We start from the raw sequence: 22,998 nt of genomic DNA on the forward strand, positions 1-22,998 counted from the left end.
GCTCGCTGTCTGCAGTAATCTGCGAGTACCTTAAAGAGGCTGGAGTTGGTCCCTATTAGCACGGACACATCAGAGGCTCCTTTAGGGTCAGGGCATATTAAAGCAGCAGTGTCCACCTCCTGTCTTACCCCCGCAATCTCTTCTGGGAATTCCAGGTGTACTATGACATACCCCTGATAGGGGTATTCATCCATGCTGAGGCCACACAGGCCAAGCCCTGTCAGGGGCCGTATAGGCAGATGCCTAAGCATCTGCTGGTAGAAAGACTGGAATATGATAGTCACTTGGGATCCTGTGTCAAGCACTGCTCTACATTCTGTCCCTTCAACCTTTATAGTTACCTCCACTCGGGGTCCGATCAATCCTGGTGGGATTCGGGCTGCATGGTTCTTTCCAGGGGAGCCTCCACACCCTGTAGGCCTAGGCGGCTCCCTTCCCAGGCCCTGGGGCCGTTTCCCGACTTTCCCCAGGTGGTCCTCAGCTTTTGATATACTAGCGTGGGATTCTCTGCATTCTGACACCTTGCAGCAATGTGTCCACCCTGGCCACACCGGTAGCAGAAGAAGGATTGTCTTTTCCCTTGTTGTCTCGTTGGGGCAGAGGTTCTAAATGTAGTCCTCTGAACCATGGTAGTGGAGGGTTCCATGTACCTTGAAGTATTTGCTGAATCGATGGTATTCTCTAATTCAGCCACTTTCTGTGTCAGGACCTGCACTCGTTGGGTAAGTTCCTCTTGAGGATTCACCATCAGTGCCTTGGGCGTTCGGGTGGATGTTGTGCCAGTCGCCGGGTGTGACTGCACCTCCCAAACCTCGCCAGCTGCCTGCCTCTCTTCTTCCTCTCGGACCTCTTTTATCAGCTGAGAGTAACTCGGTGGATTGTCTTGCCGTTCTCTTAATCGGAGGTGGAGAAGGATTGGGTTCTGATATTGAATTCCTCTCACAATCTGAGCCAACCTAGTCCGGTCCATTTGCCCAACTGCCACTGCTCCCCTCATGATGGCTCTCTGCAATAGTTTCTCCAACCTCTGGATATAGGCAGAAACCTTCTCTCCCTTTTGTTGCCTGGCATTGAGGAACTTGCAATAGACATCATCTGAGCCCTCGGTTCTCCCGAAGGCATGATCAAGGGCCTCTAGGCAGTCCTTCACCTTGACTCCAGGGTTACTGAGTTTCAGGGTGCGAATCACATCTAGGGCTGGCCCCCTGAGGCACTCTACTAGTCGCCTTCTCTTTTCAGCATCAGGCACCGCCCACTCCTGCAGCATTTCAGTGGTGTGTTCCAGCCAGGGTTCAAATGCTTCCTCCCCAGGTATTGGGGTGGGACCCCCAGAAAACAACCTCAGTTTACGATAGGGGCTTGACTCAGGGTGGGGTGGCATAACCTTCTCTAATGCTTGCCCCAAAGCCTTCACCCAGTCATCAGGTGAAGGAGCACTCTCCCGGTGTGGGACTCCTGGGTCAAGGCCCAACAGACCTGGCATATCAGCCAAAGTCTTTCCCTCTTTCCCCAAAAAGGCCGACATTTTCTTTAAAAACTCTACATCAGGGGTAGGGACTGGTGAGGGCTGGCTCCCAGTGGTTATTACCGTCCACTCACCATCTTCCACTGCTATCGTGCCTGGAACCTGTAGGGGTTCCACAGCCGATGGCAGCTCGCACAGTACAGCAAAAGCCCCCTCCTCCCTCACAAACATGCGCCCATGCATTTTGCACTTACTCAGGTACTCAGTGGATACCCTTAAGATAGGTTCTATTGCACCCTCATCAAACGCCTCCGGCACCCCCGTTACCAAAAGACAGTTCCTAGGGTTAATATTCATCCCCTTGCACCAGTCCTCTAGCAAGTGTAGGGCCATTATACAAACTGTAAAATTTTTTACAAATATATCAGATCAAAACAACAACAAGAAGATTTTTTTAGGTTTTCCCAAGTTAATGAATCACCCAAGATGTGCTTGCGAGGGGTACTGACCCAGGGATCCCGGATGAGCCCCCAAAAATGTAACCCTTCTGCCAGGCCAAGTTGATAGCAGCAAGGGCCGGGTTCAGTACATAGGGGTCCCTTCCCAACAGCGTGACACAGAACCAGCTCGAGCCCCCACCCAGTGACCTGGGAAAATCTTACACAAACCCCTAGGCGCCTCGAAGAGGCAATATTTCCCCTCTCGCAAGCACAGAGCCTCGGTGTAGCAGAAAATGTTTAATAACATGAGGTAAACGACATAGCATTAAATTGGGAAAACACCACAACTAGAGTTCATAGACCAAACCATGAGCGAAGACCCACCCCAGCAAATTGGGCCGTGTCCTCTCCCGTTGGTTCTTGAAACCCGCGACCCAAGAATCACCAAAGTCCCAAAAGTCCACCGATCCCAAAGTCTCTTGGGTCCAGCAACCCAAGAATCACAAAAGTCCCAAAAGTCCGACAACCCCCCAAAGTCTCTGTCCCTGATCAGTGCAGCCCCAGAGTTCAAAAGGGGGGGGGTGAGCAGGGTGTTAAGGGGCACCTTACGTGATCCGAGGCCAACCCGGCTGCTTCTCCGTGGGGTTCCACCGCAGCCTTACCACGAACTGCTCCACTCCACCCGCAGTCCTACTCCTGCCATCCCACGAACTGCTCTGGCAGCTGCTCCGCTCCGCTCCGCTCCACTCCACTCCGCTCACCGACCTGTGAGCCGTGCCGCTCCGCTCCGCTCCGCTCACCGACCTGTGAGCCAGGCCGCTCCACTCCACTCCACTCACCGACCTGTGAGCCGCACTGCTCCGCTCCGCTCCAGCCGTCCCTTGGGCTGCTCCCACAAGGCTCTGCTCTGCTAGCTGCTCCTCCAGCCGCTCCGCTCACCGACCTGTGAGCCGCGCCGCTCCGCTCCGCTCCGCTCCGCTCCACTCACCGACCTGTGAGCCAGGCCGCTCCGCTCCACTCACCGACCTGTGAGCCGCACTGCTCCGCTCCGCTCCAGCCGTCCCTTGGGCTGCTCCCACAAGGCTCTGCTCTGCTAGCTGCTCCTCCAGCCGCTCCGCTCGCCCCTGCTAAGCTAAGTTAGCTTAGCAATATAGCTTCAGGCTCCCCCACTAGTTAACACAGCCTCAGTGATCTCAGCTCTTAAATAGCTTTAGCTCTTTTGTGATTTTAGCTCTTTTGTGATTTCAGCTCGTAGTAGGGGAGCCCCAGTGCTGGTGCACTAATGTCCCAGAGTAAATTCAGTTCAGCAGTCTGTAACTAGACTCCTAAGGGAATCAAAGTTAGCTCTGACATTCAACAGTGGAGAGAGGAGGAGGTGCAATTGGTGTTTCAGGCCCACAAAAGGGACCCACACCACCAGGTACCAATACCTGCCCCCAACCTCTCTCCATTCACTGGGTTTTGTAACCCATGCCCCTTGACAAGCAAATGCTACTTAGGTAATGGTGAATGACTCACTCAGTCCTTCTGTCATACACCAGTTCCACTGGCCTTGATTCACAGAATCAGGGTAACAAAACTTTATTCTTCCTGCCCCAATAACAGAGAAACTGGGGATCCCACACCAGCCAAAGTAACCACTTTGAGTTGCTGTTGTTTCCTGCCAGGCGAGTGGGTGTGCCTATGCAAACAAGATCAGCCCCTGGAGTTCTTTTCCACACTCACCATAATTCACCACCAGATGTCAGGGTAGAGCTCATCCTGACTCTGCTTACATATATGAACACTGACGCCTTGTCTACACTGGCAAGTTTCTGCGCAGTAAAGCAGGTTTTTGCGCTCAAACTGCAGACATGTCCACATTGCCAAGCCGCTTTGTGCACTGAAACTCCTCAGTAGCAGCGCTGCAAAAAAATCACATGTGCAGAGGATCCAGGGCTCTATTGCCAGTGCAGACACTTGATTGCGTTCTGCGCTGTAATTGGCCTCCGGAGCTGTCCCATAATGCCTCAAGTGACTGCTCTGCTCATTGTTTTGAATTTGGCTGCCCTAGAGACATGCGCCCCTCCCCTTTCAAAGCATCATTTCTGACAGCCATTGTGTGCTGGTGCTGATCTGCTCCGGGACACAAAGCAAACCATGAATGTGGAATGCTCGTGCTGTTGAACACAGAGGCAGGTGTCTGTCTGTATGTGTGAGAGAGAGATTGCTGTGCAGAGAGCCCAGGGCAGGAGGCAGGCAGGGATTTTCCTACACCCCCTCCCTGAATTTCTCCCCCCTCCCCCCAGTTTTGTGAACTAGTTCCATGCAGTGTTGCCAATTTAGTGATTGTTTGGAAATCTGAATTGAAATTGAAACATTAACACACACTTTAAAAGCATATAAAGTGTATGATAAAATACGTGTATCTGAAAAAGTAGAATAGATTTGAAAAGTATGAACATAGACTAGCTTCCTTATACAGCTGTTATTTTTTATGACAATGACAGTGCATTCCTTTCAGTGATGTTGGCCAACCTAATAATTTCAAATTATGTTTCGTAAGTAAAGTCTAAATGAGCTCTCCCTGACAGCTAGTGATGGGCTGGGGGCTGGGGGAAAGGCTTCAGGACCAGATTGTATTTACATTCACACCTAATCTACCTAGGTATCCAGCAAACAGAGCTGTGTTGCCCGAGTGATAGATTTTGCCTGGGGTTGGGGGGGTGAGGCTAATGAAATGTTTTTATTCTTATTGTATGAGTAAATTTGTGCTGATTAAGGGCATCAGGAGAGAGGGTGGGGACAGGTGTTTTGCTTGATGGTCTGCCTGAGTCACAAGTACTATTTGACCTGCCCCTCTCCACTGTTTAAAGACAATAGAGATGATTAGGCTCCATAGATAGTCTTTTGTTTTGTTAAATGACCACTACAGCTGAAATCACCGATAATCAGGTCTAAGTGCTTAGACCTGCTGTGGGACAGTGTTTCTGTGGAAGAGATGGCCCAGCCTGCACTAGAAGTGAGGTTCCTCCACTGAGACCTCAGCTGAAATCACTGAGAGCTGAGTGGAACCTCAAGAGACCAATTCGCAGAGGTCACAGTGGCAGCAGAAGGTGAAGGCGCAGGGTCATTGGCAACAGAGCGATGGAGTGAACGGTGGCACAACGAACAACAGTGGCCAGAGTGAACAGTGAGCAGCTGGAGGAACGAGCAAGGTGCCTTCTTGCCCCCCACCTGGGAGGTGAACTCATGTGAAAACACCTCTGAACTCTGAGTCTCCACTGACCAAGGACAACATCGGTGAGTGTTAATGAGGCTGTTAAGAATGCTGGAGACATAACACAGTTCATGAGAACAAACATGGCTGTGGCATCATACTTTCTATTTAAGCAAGAGATACCACACACTACAAACTGGAGGCTAATGTTAAGTGCATTGGCACTTGTTCATCCTGAAGTTGAACACTGGTTCCAAACAAGACCATCAAATGCTCACTATCTTTCTGCAAGAAACTCAACTGACTGGCTAAGAGCATGTGGTGAAACAGTGAAAGACTGAACAGTTGAAAAAGTGAAGAACTCTCTCACCACATTCAAAAAATTTGCATACATGACTGATGAATGCAAGAGTCCAAAAAGACTGAATATCTTGGAAAATATAGAAGATACACTGGGACTGAAGTTCAAATTAGTCCAACCTGGGAAAACCCTCTGGCTTTCTCATGAGCAATCCTTGGCTGTTGTCTTAAAATTACTCCAGCCGTTATTACTGGCTTTGGAAAATATCTACCAAGCTGGGATGGATCTAAGTAGTGAGGCTGGTGGATTACTTTTGCTACTACGTTCAGAGAAGATTATTGCCATTCTCCCTCTTGTAAGTCTACTGTTGAAACCACTTGGGTCATTAAACAATGTCATCCAGGCATCTGGTGCAACAGTAGTAGATCTTTGTCCAGCAATAGAAGCTACATTTGGAACAAGCAGAGAGCTATCCATTGAAAAAGTACTGGAAGAAGCAAAGATTTCAGTCCAGAAGTTGACTAATGAAGGCATTTATATTGAATCCTGTGAAGAGGACAAGAAGTGTTCGTTAAGACAACTGAAAAAGTACACAGACTTGATTCTTAAAAATCTACAACAGCAACTTCTAGGCCTTGGCTACACTTACCAGCTAGTTCGACGGCTGGAAATCGAAGTTCTGGGTTCGACTTATCGCGTCTAGTCTGGACGCGATAAGTCGAACCCGGAAGTGCTTGCCATCGACTGCGGTACTCCAGCTCGGCGAGAGGAGTACCGCGGAGTCGACGGGGGAGCCTGCCTGCCGCGTGTGGACCAAGGTAAGTTCGAACTAAGGTACTTCGACTTCAGCTACGTTATTCACGTAGCTGAAGTTGCGTACCTTAGTTCGAATTAGGGGGGGTAGTGTAGACCAAGCCCTAGATTCTACTCATCCTCTACATAGCTTTTACAGATCCCTGTCCTATAAAACACCGACAGTTGAATGGAGTGAGGCACTACCAGCAATGGGGCTGCCATGTGCTCAGGACAGACTAGAGAATTTGAACACAGAGTGGAATATCATACGCCGAATGAATGAAGATTTGACTTCAACTTCTTTTTTATCATCACTAGTTGCTTGACAGGATCTTTGTGCTATGTTTCCTGGGATGAAAGAAGTAGGAATTCATCTCTTGCTACTCCCAATCACAACAGCTACAGTTGAGCATTCTTTTTCATCATTGAATAGAATTTTGTGTTCTGAAAGAAGTCGCCTTCTGCCTGATCATGTGAATGAACTAATGAGCATATCAACTGAAGGAATGGAAGTACCGGACACACGAGAAGCCACCAAAGATGAACGCATTGCATTCAAGAAGTTCATTAACAGAGTTGTGCAAAATTATAACAAGAAACCAAGAAGGATGTAGACGTAGTGCTTCATAGAAGGCTTGAGTAGCCAACTTTAATTTGTATGATGATTTTAAAACATGAATTAAATCTAATAAAATGGTCATGAAACATTTTCCAGTTTTTACTATGGTGCCATATAGCCCACCGTCACCCTCACAGTCTCACCCCTCATCAGCACTGACACCCCCCACAATTTCAATTCCTGGGGAAAACACTGGAGGCAAGCGCTGATGTCGGGGTTGCCCTCTCCCCCTGCCTTAGGAATGGTTGCTTCCTGCCGCTGTTTGAACTTACAAGACAGCATGCTGACACACTCTCTGTCCCGCAAAACACACTGTCTCTCTCCCCCCCTCCATACACACATGCACTCCCTGTCACACACTCTCCCCTCCTCCCCCGACTTCCGTTGCAAAGCAGCTGGCAATGTAGTAGGATGCCCATGGAACAATGGGATTGGGAAACCTGCATCATGTTACGCTGTGCCTGCCCCATGAGGCATTGCAAACCCTCCCCAAAGCACCCTGCAGCCAGTTGCACAGTGGGATAGCTACCTTAATGCACTGCTGTCTTTGCCGTTGCAAGAGCCACTAATGTGGATGCGCTCCAGCATCACAAGGAGCACAGTGTGGGCATGCAACAGAGGTTTAATTCCAGCGTTTTAATAAAAGTGGTAGAACTTGTGGTGCAGAAACTTGCCAGTGTAGACATACCCTTAGTTTGTGGCAAGCTGGGGTGTAAATATCTCTCTCACTAACCTGCTGTGCACAAAGTGTCCATGTGGACTCAACCCATGTATTTATGGTGCCTAAATATGGCTTTAGGAGCCTGACTTTAGGCTCATCTATCTATCTATCTATCTATCTATCTATCTATCTATCTATCTATCTATCTATCTATCTTTAGGTAGTAATGTCAAACTCCACTGATCTTAAAGTCACTGAGGAAATGAAGTAATACCCTGTAAGCAACTGACTCTCCTCTTGTACCCTGAGTTCTTCCCAACACCCACTTTCTTTCAGCAACTCCTCAAGAAGAAAGAAAAGAAATAAAATTTGTGGGAGAAAACGGGGGCACAGAGAGACCCTGACAGAGGGGGAAAACAGGTAATGGGGACCACACAGAACCCCTGGTATATGGGAGAGATACTTTAAAGCAGTGACCTACATAACTAAAAAATACCCACTCCTGCTTCACCACCACTCTCCCCCCAGGATCTCTGCCCCCTGCTCCTGTCGCCCAAAGGAAACAAGATTCCCATATAACTGTTTCTATAATAAAATGCAAAGCTTCTGGAAATGTGTCACAGCGCCAGCTCACAAGCATTTCTGAGGCTCTAATGCCACTGACTGACAGATTTTGCATCTCAGGATTAGGGACCGTACATGTCACTGCTGCCTCCTGGTGGTTTGGGTGGGAATACAAGGGACAGCAAATTACATGTTAGTACCACCACATACCAGCACAAAGTCCCTCCAATGCAGCATTATGTTAAGTGCTGCAGCTGGAAATGCTGCAATACTAGCAGAGGGTAAGCCTCAAAATAAATAAACAAATAAATAAATAAATAAATAAAATCAGAGTTCAGGTTTGGACGTCAAGTATCAGGGGGTAGCCGTGTTAGTCTGTATCTACAAAAACAACAAGGAGTCTGGTGGCACCTTAAAGACTAACAGATTTATTTGGGCATAAGCTTTTGTGGGTAAAAACCTCACTTCTTCGGATGCATAGAGTGAAAGTACCCAAATACCCAAAATTTCATAGGATCTTTTTGAGCCTGCCCTTCTCCTCATCATTTCACTTTCCATTTCACACCTTCTTCGCTACCTTCTGATTTTGATTGTCGGCTCTTTGGGGCAGGGACTGTCTTTTTGTTCTGTGTTTGTACAGTACCGAGCACAGTGGGGTCCTGGTCTGTGACTGGGGCTCGTAAACACTCTCACAGGACAAAGAATAAATAATGATACTATCTTCTCCCAAACAAACTAGCTCCTTCTTCCCTGACGAAAACCTTCCCTTCCCCTGAACCTCTCCTCAGCCCAAACCAGCCCTCCACCTTCGCCACTTGAGTCTCGCTGCTGCAGCTTTGGGTGATCCTGGAGAGCACAAAGAGATGCTGTGCTGTTATTGGGCAGCCAAGGAACCGCAACAGCTCACCCATCGCATGGGAGCAGTGCCTGCTATTTCTGCAGGCTCCTGTCATTCCAAGCTGGGAGACGCTCAGGGGGCCTATCCTAGGGGAGAGAGCTGTCTGGTATTTCCATGGGGCGATGGAAGCGTGACTCAGGAACTGGGTCACATGCTGCTCACAGCCATTAGAAACGAGGGACCTGGAGGACCATAGAGGAGAAAACAATGTGTTAACAAAAAGGTGCCAGTGACAATAGCTTTGCAGGGAGTTTCCCTGGCCTGGACTCTGCACTCCCGCCACCAACCAGCAGGTGTATCCCCTTGACCAGAGCCCCCATCAGCAGCAGCAGCCACCATCCTTCTCTGGACGTAATGCTGTGCAGATATCAGAAAATGTGGACTTTTCCAGCTGTGCATTGGTGCATGCAAATCACCAACTAGCATATTTAAATAAATCCCTTGGACATTAAAATGAGGACGGTAAGGGCGGAGTCACACAGGGCTGTGCCATGGGGTCATTTTTAGCTTAGTCTGTGCTGAAAATGCCAAGTGCTCGGCACCACAAAGCAACCCCATTGCTCGGTAGGTGCCCAGCCCAAAGCTGACCAAGCTGAACTCTGGCAGCAATGAGGGAGCTGCAGAATATAGTACAACTCCTGATTCACTCCGTGTACGGGAGAAGACAATCAGGACCTTCATTTTTTAACATTAAAGTTCTGTACATAGTTAGAAGCCACTCCACAGCCTTTGACATGGCTACCTCACGATAGCAGGACCAGAAATGGTGGTTTCTTTCTTTTCTTTTCTTTCTTTTTTCCTCTTTTAGCAAGAGAGCTGCTGCCAGCAATCGACTCATAGGGCATGTCTGCACAATAGCTGAGGGCGTCTTCCAGCCTGCTTAGACAGGCATACGCTAACTTTGCTTGAGCAGCATGGACGTTGGAGCATGGGCTAGCCATCCAACTACGGACACAAGGGTCAGGTGGGCATATACTTGGGCAGCTAGCCCATGTGGCTCCCCATGCCACTCCTGTTTTCAGTGCACTAGCTCACACAGAGCTCCCAGCTGCTGTGTAGATATACCCATCAGTGCCACGTTGGGCATAATTTCCAAAGGCGTTGAGCACTGATAGCTCCCACAGATGTCAGGTAGAATTGTGGGTGCCCAGCACTTCTGAAAGCCAGGACATTTATTTTCAAAAGCAATGGATGCTGGACAGGACGTATCTCGTTGGGAGTTTATACCTGAGCAAACAGGTGCATTGTTCCCTTAGGGCACATTTCTGATTACCTCACTCAACTTGAATAATCCATTATCCATGAAGTCAGTGGGACTACTCTGGGAGTACGGTATTTCTGAACCAGAGCACAGGTATCAGAAACTGATCCTTAGTGCAATAATTATCTAACAGGGGACTGAATCCTACTCTTTGAGCTTTTGATTTTATTTGCCTCTTAATAACTAGGTGAGCCTTGGAATGAAACACATCTCGCTTGCCCAAACCTCCACACTCACTCCTTAGAAATTGGTCTGAACAGAGCAGAATGAAAGGAACTCACAATCTTCCCTTCATGCACCACCCCCAAAGCAAAATTCACCACATTTAAACAATGTGCTTTAACAAATTGCCTTCATTAAAAGAAGGGGGTACAAAGCTCTCGTTTGATGCTACCAGGTTTCCCCTTCTGCATCTCTGCAGCTCAATATGTTCTCGAAAACATATGCGGAGGAGGGCAAAGGGCAGGACGAGTAAACCAGAGATGCACAAGTTTAAAGACCAAGTGCACTGGCCACCCTTGGTAGAACAGGGAACTGCTGATACATTTAGGCCAGACCTTGTGCAAAGAAGAAAAGGAATGATTTAGTCATAGCCCTGGCTGCACAGAAAGTATGAGCAGTGGTCAAAGCTTTCAAACAGATAGGGCCTAAAGTTAAGCTTCTAAATACTGGCTTAGGAACCTAAACAGAGGTGGCCTGGCTTTCAGAGGGATCAGGTGTCTGCCACTGAAAAGAAGGCTGAGGGGAGATCTGATTGCTCTTTATAAATATATCAGAGGGATAAATATCAGGGAGGGAGAGGAATTATTTAAGCTTAGTATGAATGTGGACACAAAAACAAATGGATATAAACTGGACATTAGGAAGTTTAGACTTGAAATTAGAGGTGTGAAGTTCTGGAACAGCCTTCCAAGGGGAGTAGTGGGGGCAAAAGACCTATCCAGCTTCGAAACTAAGCTTGATAAGTTTATGGAGGGGATGGTATGATGGGATAGCCTAATTTTGGCAATTAATTGATCTTTGATTATTAGCAGGTAAATATTCCCAATGGTCTGTGATGGGATGTTGGATGGGATGGGATGGGATCTGAGTTACTACAGAGGATTCTTTCCTGGATGCTGGCTGGTGAGTCTTGCCCACATGCTCAGGGTTTAACTGATCGCCATATTTGGGGTCGGGAAGGAATTTTCCTCCAGGGCAGATTGGCAGAGGCCCTGGAGGTTTTTTGCCTTCCTCTGCAGCGTGGGGCACGGATCACTTGCTGGAGGATTCTCTGCACCTTGAGTTCTTTAAACCACAATTTGAGGACTTCAGTAGCTCAGACATAGGTTAGGGGTTTGTTACAGGAGTGGGTGGGTGAGATTCTGTGGCCTGCGTTGTGCAGGAGGTCAGAATAGATGATCATAATGGTCCCTTCTGACCTTAAAGTCTATGAGGTGTTTGCCACTGCCACTGACTCCACTTTTGGGTGCTCAGCACATCTTTTAAGTTCTCTTTCAAATTCCTAAATATGGATGACGGTGGCTGACTTCAGGATGAGACCATGAAGGCCACACTGGAAATAGTGGAAGCTGGGTGTGCCCAGCTGGTCAGGAAATCAGCCCATGTGCACTTTAGTGGCACTGAGATCACCTAGTGAGTCAGCATCTGGCCTTTCAGGCTTGTTCTCAAGCCACTGGACCCTCAGATACACAAATATCCTTTTTTTGTATTATCTTACTGTTCCCTTATGCTCCCCGATCTGTTTGTTGTGTGCACCTGTTTGTTAAGGGCTTTCCCTTCTCTCCTCCCCTGATTCTTGTCATGCAGATGGAAAGCAGAAGTGCAGGCAAGGCGATGTTTACCGGGGTGAATCAACCAAGCATATCCAAGGCTCTGTACGCTGCAGAGCCTTCCCAGTGTCCCTGTTCCCTCTCCTCTCTCTTACCTGGCATAATTATACCCTGTAGTGCACGCCCTCGGTTCCACCTCTTACAATTTATGGTCATGTTTCGTTTTGGAGGGTCTTGGGTCTGCGGGCTTCAGTACCATCTCCTTTGTATCCCTTGGGTAAGGAGTGGGGTTGTGCTTCAGTCAGGGACATGCCTTTCTTTGGCTTTTAGTGTTTCTTACACCTTTCCCCCTCCATCCCCCTTGCCCCTCCTGACTGCTTGCTCGATCTTATCTTGGGAAAGGAGTTGAGGCAGGACTGTCCTTCAAGTTACACTCGCATATTAAACTCCCACTCTACCCTCTACTCAGCAACATAGAATTCATAGAATCAGAGAATATCAGGGTTGGAAGGGACCTTAGGAGGTCATCTAGTCCAACCCCCTGCTCAAAGCAGGACCAATGCCAACTAAATCATCCCAGTCAGGGTTTTGTCAAGCCTGACCTTAAAAACCTCTAAGGAAGGAGATTGATTCCACTACCTCCCTAGGTAACCCATTCCAGTGCTTCACCACCCTCCTAATGAAAAAGTTTTTCCTAATATCCAATCTAAACCTCCCCCACTGTAACTTGAGACCATTACTCCTTGTTCTGTCATCTGCTACCACTGAGAACAGTCTAGATCCACCCTCTTTGGAACCCCCTTTCAGGTAGTTGAAGGCTGCTATCAAATCCCCCCTCATTCTTCTCTTCTGCAGACTAAACAAGCCCAGTTCCCTCAGCCTCTCCTCATAAGTCATATAGCTCTTATCTCTTTTCCTCCCGTCTGCTTGTGGGCAGGTGCAACACCCGGTGTCTTGTTCCTTGTTCACACATATTTAGTAAGAATATAAAAATAGCAAAAGTCAAATGGGCAAACAAGACCCAAAATTCTATCTCAGGCAAATATACAGGCCTGAATCCTACAGGCAAATATACAGGCCTGAATCCTACATTATCATCACTACCGCTCCTAGCACTGTTGATTCTCCTCATGCGTTTAGGCTGTGAGCTCTTTTGGCCAGGGACCGTCTTTTATGATGTGAGTGCCACGCCTGGCACAATGGAGCCCTGATTTCTGGCTGGGGCCATTCTGTGCCACCACAACGCAACACCTTGAATAGCTTCACCCCTAGCTTCACCTCTCAGCTAGATTGGCTCATCTTCTGGCCTTGAAATGGGTTTTGTCCTGTTGATTCACTTGACCTGTGAAATGTGCAAAGTGCACACTCCTGTTCAGTAGGGTTAGGGCAGTGACTCTCAAACTTTTTTACTGGTGACCCCTTTCACATAGCAAGCCTCTGAGTGCGACCCCCCCTTATAAATTAAAAACACTTTTTAATATATTTAACACCATTATAAATGCTGGAGGCAAAGTGGGGTTTAGGCTGGAGGCTGACAGCTCACGACCCCCCATGTAATAACTCCGTGACCCCCTGAGGGGTCCTGACCCCCAGTTTGAGAACCCCTGGGTTAGGGCTTTCTTGGGGCTGAGGCTGACCTGGGATCTCAATCTTGCTGGATATAAGAGGTACCAGAAATTGATCAGCACTGAGGCACATTAAACATTGTGACTGGTGTGTCACAGTATTTCTTCACTGACAACAACCATAGTTACCAGGGAGTTAAGGTTGCCGGTAGGTATCTCGTGCCCTACCAGAACGTTGAGTTCAGTGACACTCAGATCTCTGGGGAAAAACAGGAAATGAAGAGTTAAGGAACACACCAACGCAACCTTAATTCTGCACCTGGAGCTGGCAATGGCCCCTGGGAATTATCGGCTGCACTCACTCTGTCAGGTGTAGCTGTATTCAATGGTGCGGGGATTAGTCTGAGGAATGTCGCTGAGCTGCGACTGTGATATGGGGTGTGGAGGGAGCCCTGCCCTTCTGGTTCAGTCTGAGCCCTCCCTACCCTTCAGATGTGTGATCAAAGGCAAGAGGGGCATGTACGCCGTGCGGGTTCCTGTACTGAGCCGTGTACGTTGTGTCAGTAGCGAGGCAGAGGGGTCTTCTCGCCATAGGCTTGTTAACAGGGAAGTCAGCTATGAGAATGGCCTATAGGTGTAATGCTGGTAAGTGGAAGCATAGTGTTAGATGGAATCCTGTGGGTTAGAGCGAAGAGGTTAGGTTGTAACATTTAGCAAGTGTGGGGCTGTTTGTAGGCTGTAGGCTCAGGTTGGAGTGCAGAGCAGGTGTATCTCCTGTTGAGTGCAGTTCACCTAAACACGAGTGTTGCCTGACCAAAGAGAAGGCACTTGACTGTGCTACAATTGTCCTATGCACTGTTCCCTGAGTGACGTGCACTATCTGCAAAGGCAGAGCAGGCGTATGGGTGTATTGGGGCATCACATAAAGAGGGCCGTGCTAAGGTTGCACTGGTGTGTACCTTAGCCCTTCATTTCCTGGTTTTCAGAGGTTTAAGTGTCACTGAACCCCATGTTCTGACAGGGCACAAGACACCACCAGACAACCTGAACTCTGCATTAATGATGCTTTTTCTCAATCGTCTGGGAGAATGCAAGTTAGGTATTTTAGAGCTGAGACTGGTGATAGGAAATTGTCGCAAACGCCATTTGACGTGGCTCTGATCTCTCTGCCGCATGTTTTTCCGACTGCATCGAGTTGAGACTTGCTGACTCTCATCTAACCAGCTGCCCCTCTGTATTGCTATTTACATGCAATTCTGCAGCTGCCACGTCAGAAAGACCCATTGTCTCCTTCAAATGAGGAAGTAAGGCAAAGATCACCGCCTGTTTGAAAGTGGAAATACAGCTGGTGACAATAAAACCACAGGGCAAAGTTCTCGTTAGGGGCAGTCTGTACAAGACAATGTGCCTGTCAGCAGCCTTTCACTGCACCCTGTGCTGAATGCACCTCATGAAGGTTGCATGGTTAAATATGGGCTTGTCTACACAGGCAGTAAGTGCATAAGTTGGGCCGTAAATCTGCAGTGCACTAGCCGCTGTACACTAGTATTAGACAAGCCCCCAAGGTTGGAATCTGATCAAATCTGACATGGAGTTCACAGGTGAAGAAATACAGGCTAAAATTTTAACAAGTGACTGATGACTTTGGGTGCATCGATTTTGGGGTGCCCTGCTGGAGACATCTTAAGGAGGCCTGATTCCCAGAGGGTCGATTCTTAGTGATGGTAATATAGTATTTAGGCCTGTGTATTAGCCGGAGATAGAATTTGGGGTTTTGTTTCTCCGTTTGAATTGTGATATTCTTATATCCTTACTATCATGTGTGAACAAAGAACAAAGATACTGTGTGTTGCATCTGCCCACAGCCAGATCGGGCTTATAGCACAGTGAGGAAAGAGAAGGAATAGAGTTAAAGCGTGGCTGGGTATGGTGGGAGTTTAATAGACGAGTGTACACTTGAAGACTGCCTGACTCCTCTCCCAAGCCAAGGTCAAGCAACCAGTCGGGAGGGGCGAGGGGGGTGGAGGGGAGAGGTATAAGAAACACTAAATCCAAAGAAACGATGACCCCGGCTGAAACACAACGTCACTCCCTACCCCTCCCATGGGATACAAAAGAGGTGGTACTGAAGCCCCCAGATTCACAACTCTCCAAAACAGAACATGACCATAAAATTGTAAGGGGTGGTACCAGGGGCATGTACTACAGGTATAATTAAGCCTGCTAAGAAAGGGGATGCGGGGAAGGAAAAGCTCTACTGGTGTACAGAGCTGTGGATGATGCTTGCTTGGTAACCCCAATACATATCACATTGCCTGCACTTTGGACTCTGGCCGCCTGCTTTCTGTCTGCGAGACAAGCACCGAGGGAGGACAAGGAGAAGCCCTAACACACTTTCTGAAAATCAAACTCCTTTATGGTTGGGTACCCAAAATCAGTAGTCAGGGAGCAAGCAAGGGAGAACTGCCCCTCAGGGTGATCCGTGATGAAATTTGTGATGCTGGGAAGAGAGCTGCAATAGAGAAACTGCTGGGCTGCAGTAATCCAGAGGGGGAGGGTGACCAGATAGCAACTGTGAAAAAACGGGACAGGGGGTGGAGGGTAATAGGCGCCTATATAAGAAAAAGTCCCCAAAAAGGGACTGTCCCTTTTAAAATGGGACATCTGGACACCCTACAGAGGGGGGACCCGAGAGCATCCAGAGATTTGTTCCCTTCCTTTTACTAATGACAAGCTGGGAGGATGTAATTCAGTGTGATAGCAGAAAAATTCCTATGGCCTTTCTAACCACTGTAAGCTGCTTCTGCTTTCTGTGTGATCTGCAGGGCTAGGGAAAAGTTTTCAATTAGCAATAATCGCGCCTCGGATTAACCTCATTGGCTACTAGTAACTACGCCTGTCCAACAGAAAATAGGACTAACTCGAGCTGGTTGGAAAACATCTATGAAAACCAGGGATATAATTGTTTCATCTGTTAATATAAAATCAATTTCTAATTGGAGAGGATGAAGATCTAAACTAACCAGAGCTTGCGGGAGTAGAAACCCACAGAAAACAGTGAAATAAGATGATAAGCCACAACATGATTGTTCCAGGTTGAGTCAGTGTTTTGTTGCTGTTAGCAGAACTAAGAGAGCCCTGGAAAATCACATCGTTTCCATGCTGGGAAACTACCTCTATAAAGTTATAGGCCCAAATTCTGCACCTGGAAAAGGACCATGAAGTCAATGGATTGTGGATTTACACTGTTACAAACACTTGTGATTTTATTCTGGCAAGAAATAGTGTATTTTTGAAAGCCCTGGTTCTGGGGAAAATGTGATTAGATGGGAATCCCAGCTTTTGTTAAAAGAAAGAAAGAAAATAAAGTGGGTTGAGTTTCTTGCCTTCATGATTGTGGAGAAAAACTTGAAAATTACACCCTAAAGACACCCAAACCAGAAAGCAAATAAAAATAAACCATTTCAAAAAAAAATTCATTATTTTAAGCCAATCAGACCAGGGGGGTCCGATTCAGGATATTTAAAAACTTTGGGGTCTCCTTTGAGCATTTATCCATCCGGATCCCACTCTAGGTGTGAGACAAGGTGGGTGAATTAATATATTTCATTGGACCAACTTCTGATGGTGAGAGAGACAAGCTTTCAAGCTACACAGGGCTCTTCTTTGATCCTTGCAGTCCCTTTTAACCCTATGGTTCAATGACTCTATGATTCTTCAGATCTAGAAAAGGTACTCTGCCAACATTTGGACAACAGGGTGTGTTGGGGCCAGGCCTGTGTCCTGCAGGCCCTTATAGCTAGGGCCCTACCAAATTTGTGGTCCATTTTTGTAAATGTCATGGTCATAGCTTTTAAAAAATCTTAAATTTCACGGTTTCAGATACTTAAAACTGAAATTTCACGGTGTTGTAACCATGGGCGGTGGTTGTTGTTGTTTTTTTGGGGGGGGGTTCAAGGCTATTTTAGAGTGTCACAGTATTGCCACCCTTACTTCCGCGCTGCTGCTGCTGGCGACGCTGCCTTCAGAGCTGGGCTCCCAGTCAGTGACTGCAGAGCTTCCTGCAGCTGGGGGAAGTTCCCAGAGGTGGGTCTGACTTGGCTCCAGGAACAGCCTGTGCAGGGGAAGAGAAAGTCCCATACCTCCCCAGCCCGGCCAGGACTAGCAGCTGGAGCCCAGTGCATAGTAGGAGCCCCTGGGCGGGGTGCCCCCAGCTCTGCCCTGCTCATCCTCGGCTCCAGGCCCAGTGCTCAGGGGTTAAAGGGGCCTTGGCTTTGTTGGGGGGGGGTGACCACAGTGTCCCCCCTAATCCTGGTACGCTGGATGGTTTCCCATGTTGCCCACCTGTAAGACTTTTCCTGCTTCCCTCCCAAAAAAGTGACAACCCACCTATCCCATTACTTTTGCGCTGCTGCTGGTAGTGGTGCTGCCTTCAGAGCTGGGCTGATCTCATTTACACTGCTTTACACCAACCGCAGTGGAGTGACTCCTGATTTACAGCAGTGTACGTGAGATCAGAATCAGACCCACTGTAACTATTGCTGGATATTCTTTTGCCCAGTTCTGCGTACCTCTGACTTAGAACCAGGGATACCAGCTGTAAGTAAATCTACTATCTATCAGTAAAAGGTAATGAAAGTGTGTATCTCAATAAAACATTGCACGATCATCATATATTTGTGTTACTCCAGAGTAAACTTCCCGACCATGCCACCCACTCTAGTTTTACCCCAGCGTAATTCCTTTGGCTTCACTGAAGTTATCCCGGCATAACAATGAAGTAACTCAGTGGTGAATCCTGTTTTATGGCCTGCCCTTGAATAACTGAAATGGAAAGTGCTCTCAGAATGAAGATGCCGGGACCAGAACCTCAGCTGGTGTAAATCAACAAAGCTCCATTGACTTCAATGGAGCAATGTCAATTTCCACTAGTTCAGAGTCTGCCTCTGTGGCTATGAACAGAAACTGAATGAATCAACATTTGTTTGGAAATCCCAATTTCCCAGATTACAGGGTGAGATGCATTATTATCCCATGGACCAATCTCTGAGGAAGTGGTGGGCTCCTCCTCACTTGGGACTTCTCTTTAGCATCCATCACGAATCTCAGGACTTTATTTCTGGAGTCTGAAATGTTGATAGGAAATGCTGGGGCGGATGGGATTTTCACAAACACGTATAGCGCTGCCAATTCGTGTGGTTTCATTGCAAGTTTTTCGATATTTGGTGCTTCTCATAAAGCCCCAGCTCCTGGAGTCAGTTGATCACCTGAAAATTTCAGCGATCTCTTTTTTTTTAAAGTGTGTTCTAGCCCTCTTGTTCGCAGAAAAAAACCTTGAAAACATGAACCCCAAAGGCTAGGACAATAGAAGACAAATAAAAAGAACCCAGCCTATTTTTAAAAAAAATCTCACATTGTTTAAGCCAATCTCATGATATTTGGGGGCCTGACTCATGATATTTGAATGGTTGGGGTTGACAATACTCCTCCTCGTAATTTAGGAACCTAATTTTCTTTGAAAGACTTAGGGACTAATGCTCAGCTGATGTAAACTGGAATAGCGCCATTGACTTTAATTGATCATTTAACCAGTTGCCCATCTGTCCGTCTGTCTCCTGTATCACTTCAGCATTTTTGAAAGTCCCTCCTGGTGTCAGGAAACCCCCCCGAATACTGTTAAAACAGTTCAAGTTTCAGGTAGCCATGGTTTTTTTCCAGTGTTACAGTTGGGTGTTTTGCATTTAAGTGAAGAGCATAGTCCTAAGTTTGACACTTCTGGGGAAAGATGGGGGTTTCCATGGGCAAAGAACATCTTTTCATTTACATTTGCTCTCTGCTCTGCCTGGTGTCCAGCCAATGAGCTTCCATTCTGCAATGTAGATAAATGCTGAGCCTGCACATTTAAGGCCTATTTTATTAAGCAGCTTGTGCTGCCTTTGCCACTTTTAGGAGACAGCGAACGGGAAGCCCCATTTTCCTTTGTGCTTCAGCTTGTCTTGTCTGCACCAGACTTCAGGAAAGGTAAAGTATCCACAATCTTAAAGCAGATATAATCTCCCTTCAGGAGGGATTTCAAATCCCTAGAAAAGTGAAAGCTGGAACTGCTCTTATGGACTGGAGAAGGGAATGAATCTTAGCTGCTTTGGTGTGGGAGCTGTTCAGGGCAAGCCTCCTAGAGAACTGCCTGCCTCCAACTGAACTAGGAGAGCATCTGTGGGAAGGTGTGTGGTTTGGGACGTGCTCTTTTGCTCATGGGGCTTGATTCTGCCCTTGCCAAATGAGTAACGCTGCGGCAGGGCCCCTGGGGTTCCCTGTGTGAGAAGCTGATATCCTCAGGGGGAGGTACAGTCATTTCTAACCCTTAAAGGTTTTACTAGTTGAGTTTGTCTGCATAAATGACACTATGACAATAGCTTGTCCTCAAGATTAGTGAATTTCAGGTCTTCAGCACCTTGGGATTGGTCAGTTCTCAGTGCTGCGGAGGGAGCTCCGGGGGAGCACTGTGCTGGGTAGAGAGAGGTTTTCTGGATGCTGGAAGGCAGGCCCAGGTGGACCTTTACCTGGAGTGCTTTGCTCCAGCAGTGGATTTGGATCATAAAGAGTCTGGAACAGCCCCCGTGGAGAATTCCTCTTGTTCTACTGATTTTGATGGAACATAAGGGCCCAAAGAGTCAAAGGTGTTCACATGACCTGTCATTGTACAACATGAATAGTTTTAAATGAGGTCTGGGGTTTCGAGTACCGAGACCTTAGCCTGCTTACTACCATGGCAAACACACTAGGAAATTCATGGCAAAGGTTCGAAAGTATCGACTGAGAGCCATGAGAGGAAAAGAACCGAAACACGGCAAAAAGCATTGAAACTGTCTGATTATCCAAACCACATTTAATTAAAACCTATCTCAGTCTTTTTTTTTTTTTTGGAGCGGGAGAGCTCTCGGTTAAAGTCGCTTGGCCCATCAAGCAGTTCTCGGTGGGGAAGAAAGGGTTAGTTTTCTTGTTCACTTCTGAGCTGGGAATGATAGTCACTTTCCGTCTTTCAATAAAACAGACATACGCTGTGAAGTGAAGACACAACAGGACAGTAAAAGGTGGTGAAATAAGTCTTTTGTTGATGTTCTCGGGATACAGGGCAGCTGGTCAGTCACAGGTGGATGTTTTGGGCTGGTAGGTTGGCCACGGCAGCTGTTGCTTTAGCCCCTGGCTCACTTCCCGGGTTAGGGACATCATCTGGTTGGTTTGGTCAGGTCGCTTTCCTTCACTGCTCCTTTTCGGGCCAAGCGCAGCTGGGTGGGCCATCGCATCTCATTGTGCTGGTGCTGTGCCATGTAGCTGATTTCAGTTTCAGGTGAAAAGCTGAAAGAGAGAGTTAAGATAGGCCGAAAATAGTGGGGGATGGAAAGGGACACACAAGGGAGGAGAAAACAAAGCAGAATCTCACTTATATCAAGCGGGGGTCCTTGCTGGTGCAGTGGTGATGGCCTGGCATCCCCACCAGTGTGTCACAATGAAAATTCTTCCTCTGCCCCCTTTTCTTCCCCAAGGACTTCTTAAAGGTAAAGGCCAGATAAAGGGGCTGATGAATGGAATAAGTGCATCCCTTCATTATTTTGTCCACCAATGAAGCTTAATTTCTGGTCTCACAACTCCTCTGGTTTGCCAGACATGGCTTTAACACAGTTTGGGGCGGTATTATTACACCTCTTTGTTTACATTAATGCAGCCTCCCTCGCTCCTTTTCCCATCTTTCTTACACAGTTGTGCATCACGAGCCATTGTGACAATTTAGGAACCTCTACGCGCTTTGCACCCGTTCGGCTCACAAGCGGAGCTGGCCTGCTAGGGCCCAGTTATTCCTACATGCGCACCTCTGCACAGAGGAAGCACAGGGCTGACATAGGAGCCCTACGCTGCCCTCCTGTGGAGACCCTGGCTGGGTCCCGGAAGGAGCAAGCTGAGAGAGGGAATGGTCAGAGTGCTTTATGCTCTGGCAGTTCTGGGCTGCCATGCAAGAGTGTGGAGCAGCCCAGCGTTAGCGAGGCACAACATTGGCATGTAGCGACACTTCCTGCCCTCCCTCCCCCCTTGGGCTGTGCTCCCTGAGAGGCACAACACAGAATGTTGTCCAGGGAGCCTCCCACACCATCTATTAAGAAGCTTTGGTCCTGATCTGCTTCTCTGCTTTTCTCTTCAGACAACTGAGATCCCAGCCCAATCTCCAGCCATGAGGATCCTTTACCTTCTGCTTCTTGTTCTCTTCCTGGGCCTCCAAGCAGCCCAAGGTAAGGCGCACACAGGGATGGGATGGTGAAAACTGATACCCACTTAGCATCGTCAAACCTTAGCCAGTGAATCCTCAAAACGTGCCTTTAGGGTCACATGGTCCAGTGGCCACAGCAAGAAGTTGCAGTCTAGAATCCTGGGTTCCATTCTCAGCTCTGCTACTGATCCTCTGTGTGACCTTTGGAAATTCATTTACACTCCCTCAGCCTGTTTCCCCATCTATTAAAATGATCATGAATGTTACCTGCCCTTGAGATCTACAGATGACAAACGCTATATCTTATCATTTTCTCTATTTTGTGGGGAAACTGTGTCACAGTAGTAGCTTGCTCAAAGCCAGAGTCCAGATTGCATCTTGGGAGATCTGAAACCCCATTCCTGTGGTCACCATGTTGCCTCTCAATGTCTTTGTTCTGGTGCTGTTCCTAAGTAAAGTAAGCCGCTCAACTCCTACTGGACCACACAGTTCAGTAGATATCAGGAGATCACAAGGCGGTATTGTAGAATTCTTGTGCTTTAAATTATATCGTCCATGTCCTGAAGGCAATAACTCTAGTGTGTGCCATTTGTAGTTGACAGTGTACATGATCATTAACATTTTCTTTAGCTTGAATGCTTTTATTGCAACAATATTTTGCCCTAGTGGAAATGAATTCACTGGAATGTAGATGTACCAGTCTCTGAACTAGATGTCTCACTCTCCAGTACTGAATAGCTGGCAGTGTCTTTTTTCATGAAACCACAGTGACTTTTAGTTTTATTTTACAGGAAGCTTTTCATTTAAAGACACTCGGAAATGTAAAAGCAACTGGTATCATATGGGTGGCCGGTGCCGACTGTGGGGCTGCAAAATTGGTGAGAAAAGGACTGGAACATGCTTGGCTGGGTTAATGGCCTGCTGCCACCCAATGCACTAAAGAACCCGCTGTGCTGAGTTGAATGTCCCCAGAATGGAGACTAGTAACATCAATAGCAACATAGATTGTACGCTCCAGTGGCAGGGACCTCTGGGCACTGTACCAAGCCTGCTTTGGGCACTCAAACAATAAATAAAATAATCAAATAATAAATGTGTGTCTTGTATTGGTGCCTAGATGCTATGGTGATGGGCTCACTAGACAGGCCATAGATTTGAGATGAATTAGTTTATTTGAAAGCAACGGGCCTGATTCTCC

General features: G+C 47.5%; 1 protein-coding gene and 1 long non-coding RNA gene across 2 annotated transcripts; one reads left to right on the forward strand and one right to left on the reverse strand.

Annotated features, from left to right (window-relative positions):
• Nucleotides 1–358: 358 nt before the first annotated feature.
• On the reverse strand, nt 359–1,708 carry LOC128834297 (paraneoplastic antigen Ma1 homolog). Its single transcript, XM_054022907.1, has one exon. The coding sequence runs from the start codon at nt 1,706–1,708 to the stop codon at nt 359–361; it is 1,350 nt and encodes a 449-aa protein (XP_053878882.1).
• A 17,788-nt stretch (nt 1,709–19,496) lies between these two features.
• On the forward strand, nt 19,497–22,780 carry LOC128833724 (uncharacterized). The gene is made up of 3 exons (XR_008444320.1): nt 19,497–19,561; nt 21,735–21,822; nt 22,592–22,780. It is a non-coding gene; the product is annotated as an uncharacterized LOC128833724 (long non-coding RNA).
• Nucleotides 22,781–22,998: the final 218 nt, after the last annotated feature.

This window comes from Malaclemys terrapin, chromosome 3 (genome assembly GCF_027887155.1).
Source record: "Malaclemys terrapin pileata isolate rMalTer1 chromosome 3, rMalTer1.hap1, whole genome shotgun sequence".
NCBI lineage: Eukaryota > Metazoa > Chordata > Testudines > Emydidae > Malaclemys > Malaclemys terrapin.

Bases quoted from the DNA above. Each gene is read 5' to 3' on its own strand.
- LOC128834297 (XM_054022907.1), bottom strand. From the start codon at position 1,708: ATGCATGGGCGCATGTTTGTGAGGGAGGAGGGGGCTTTTGCTGTACTG.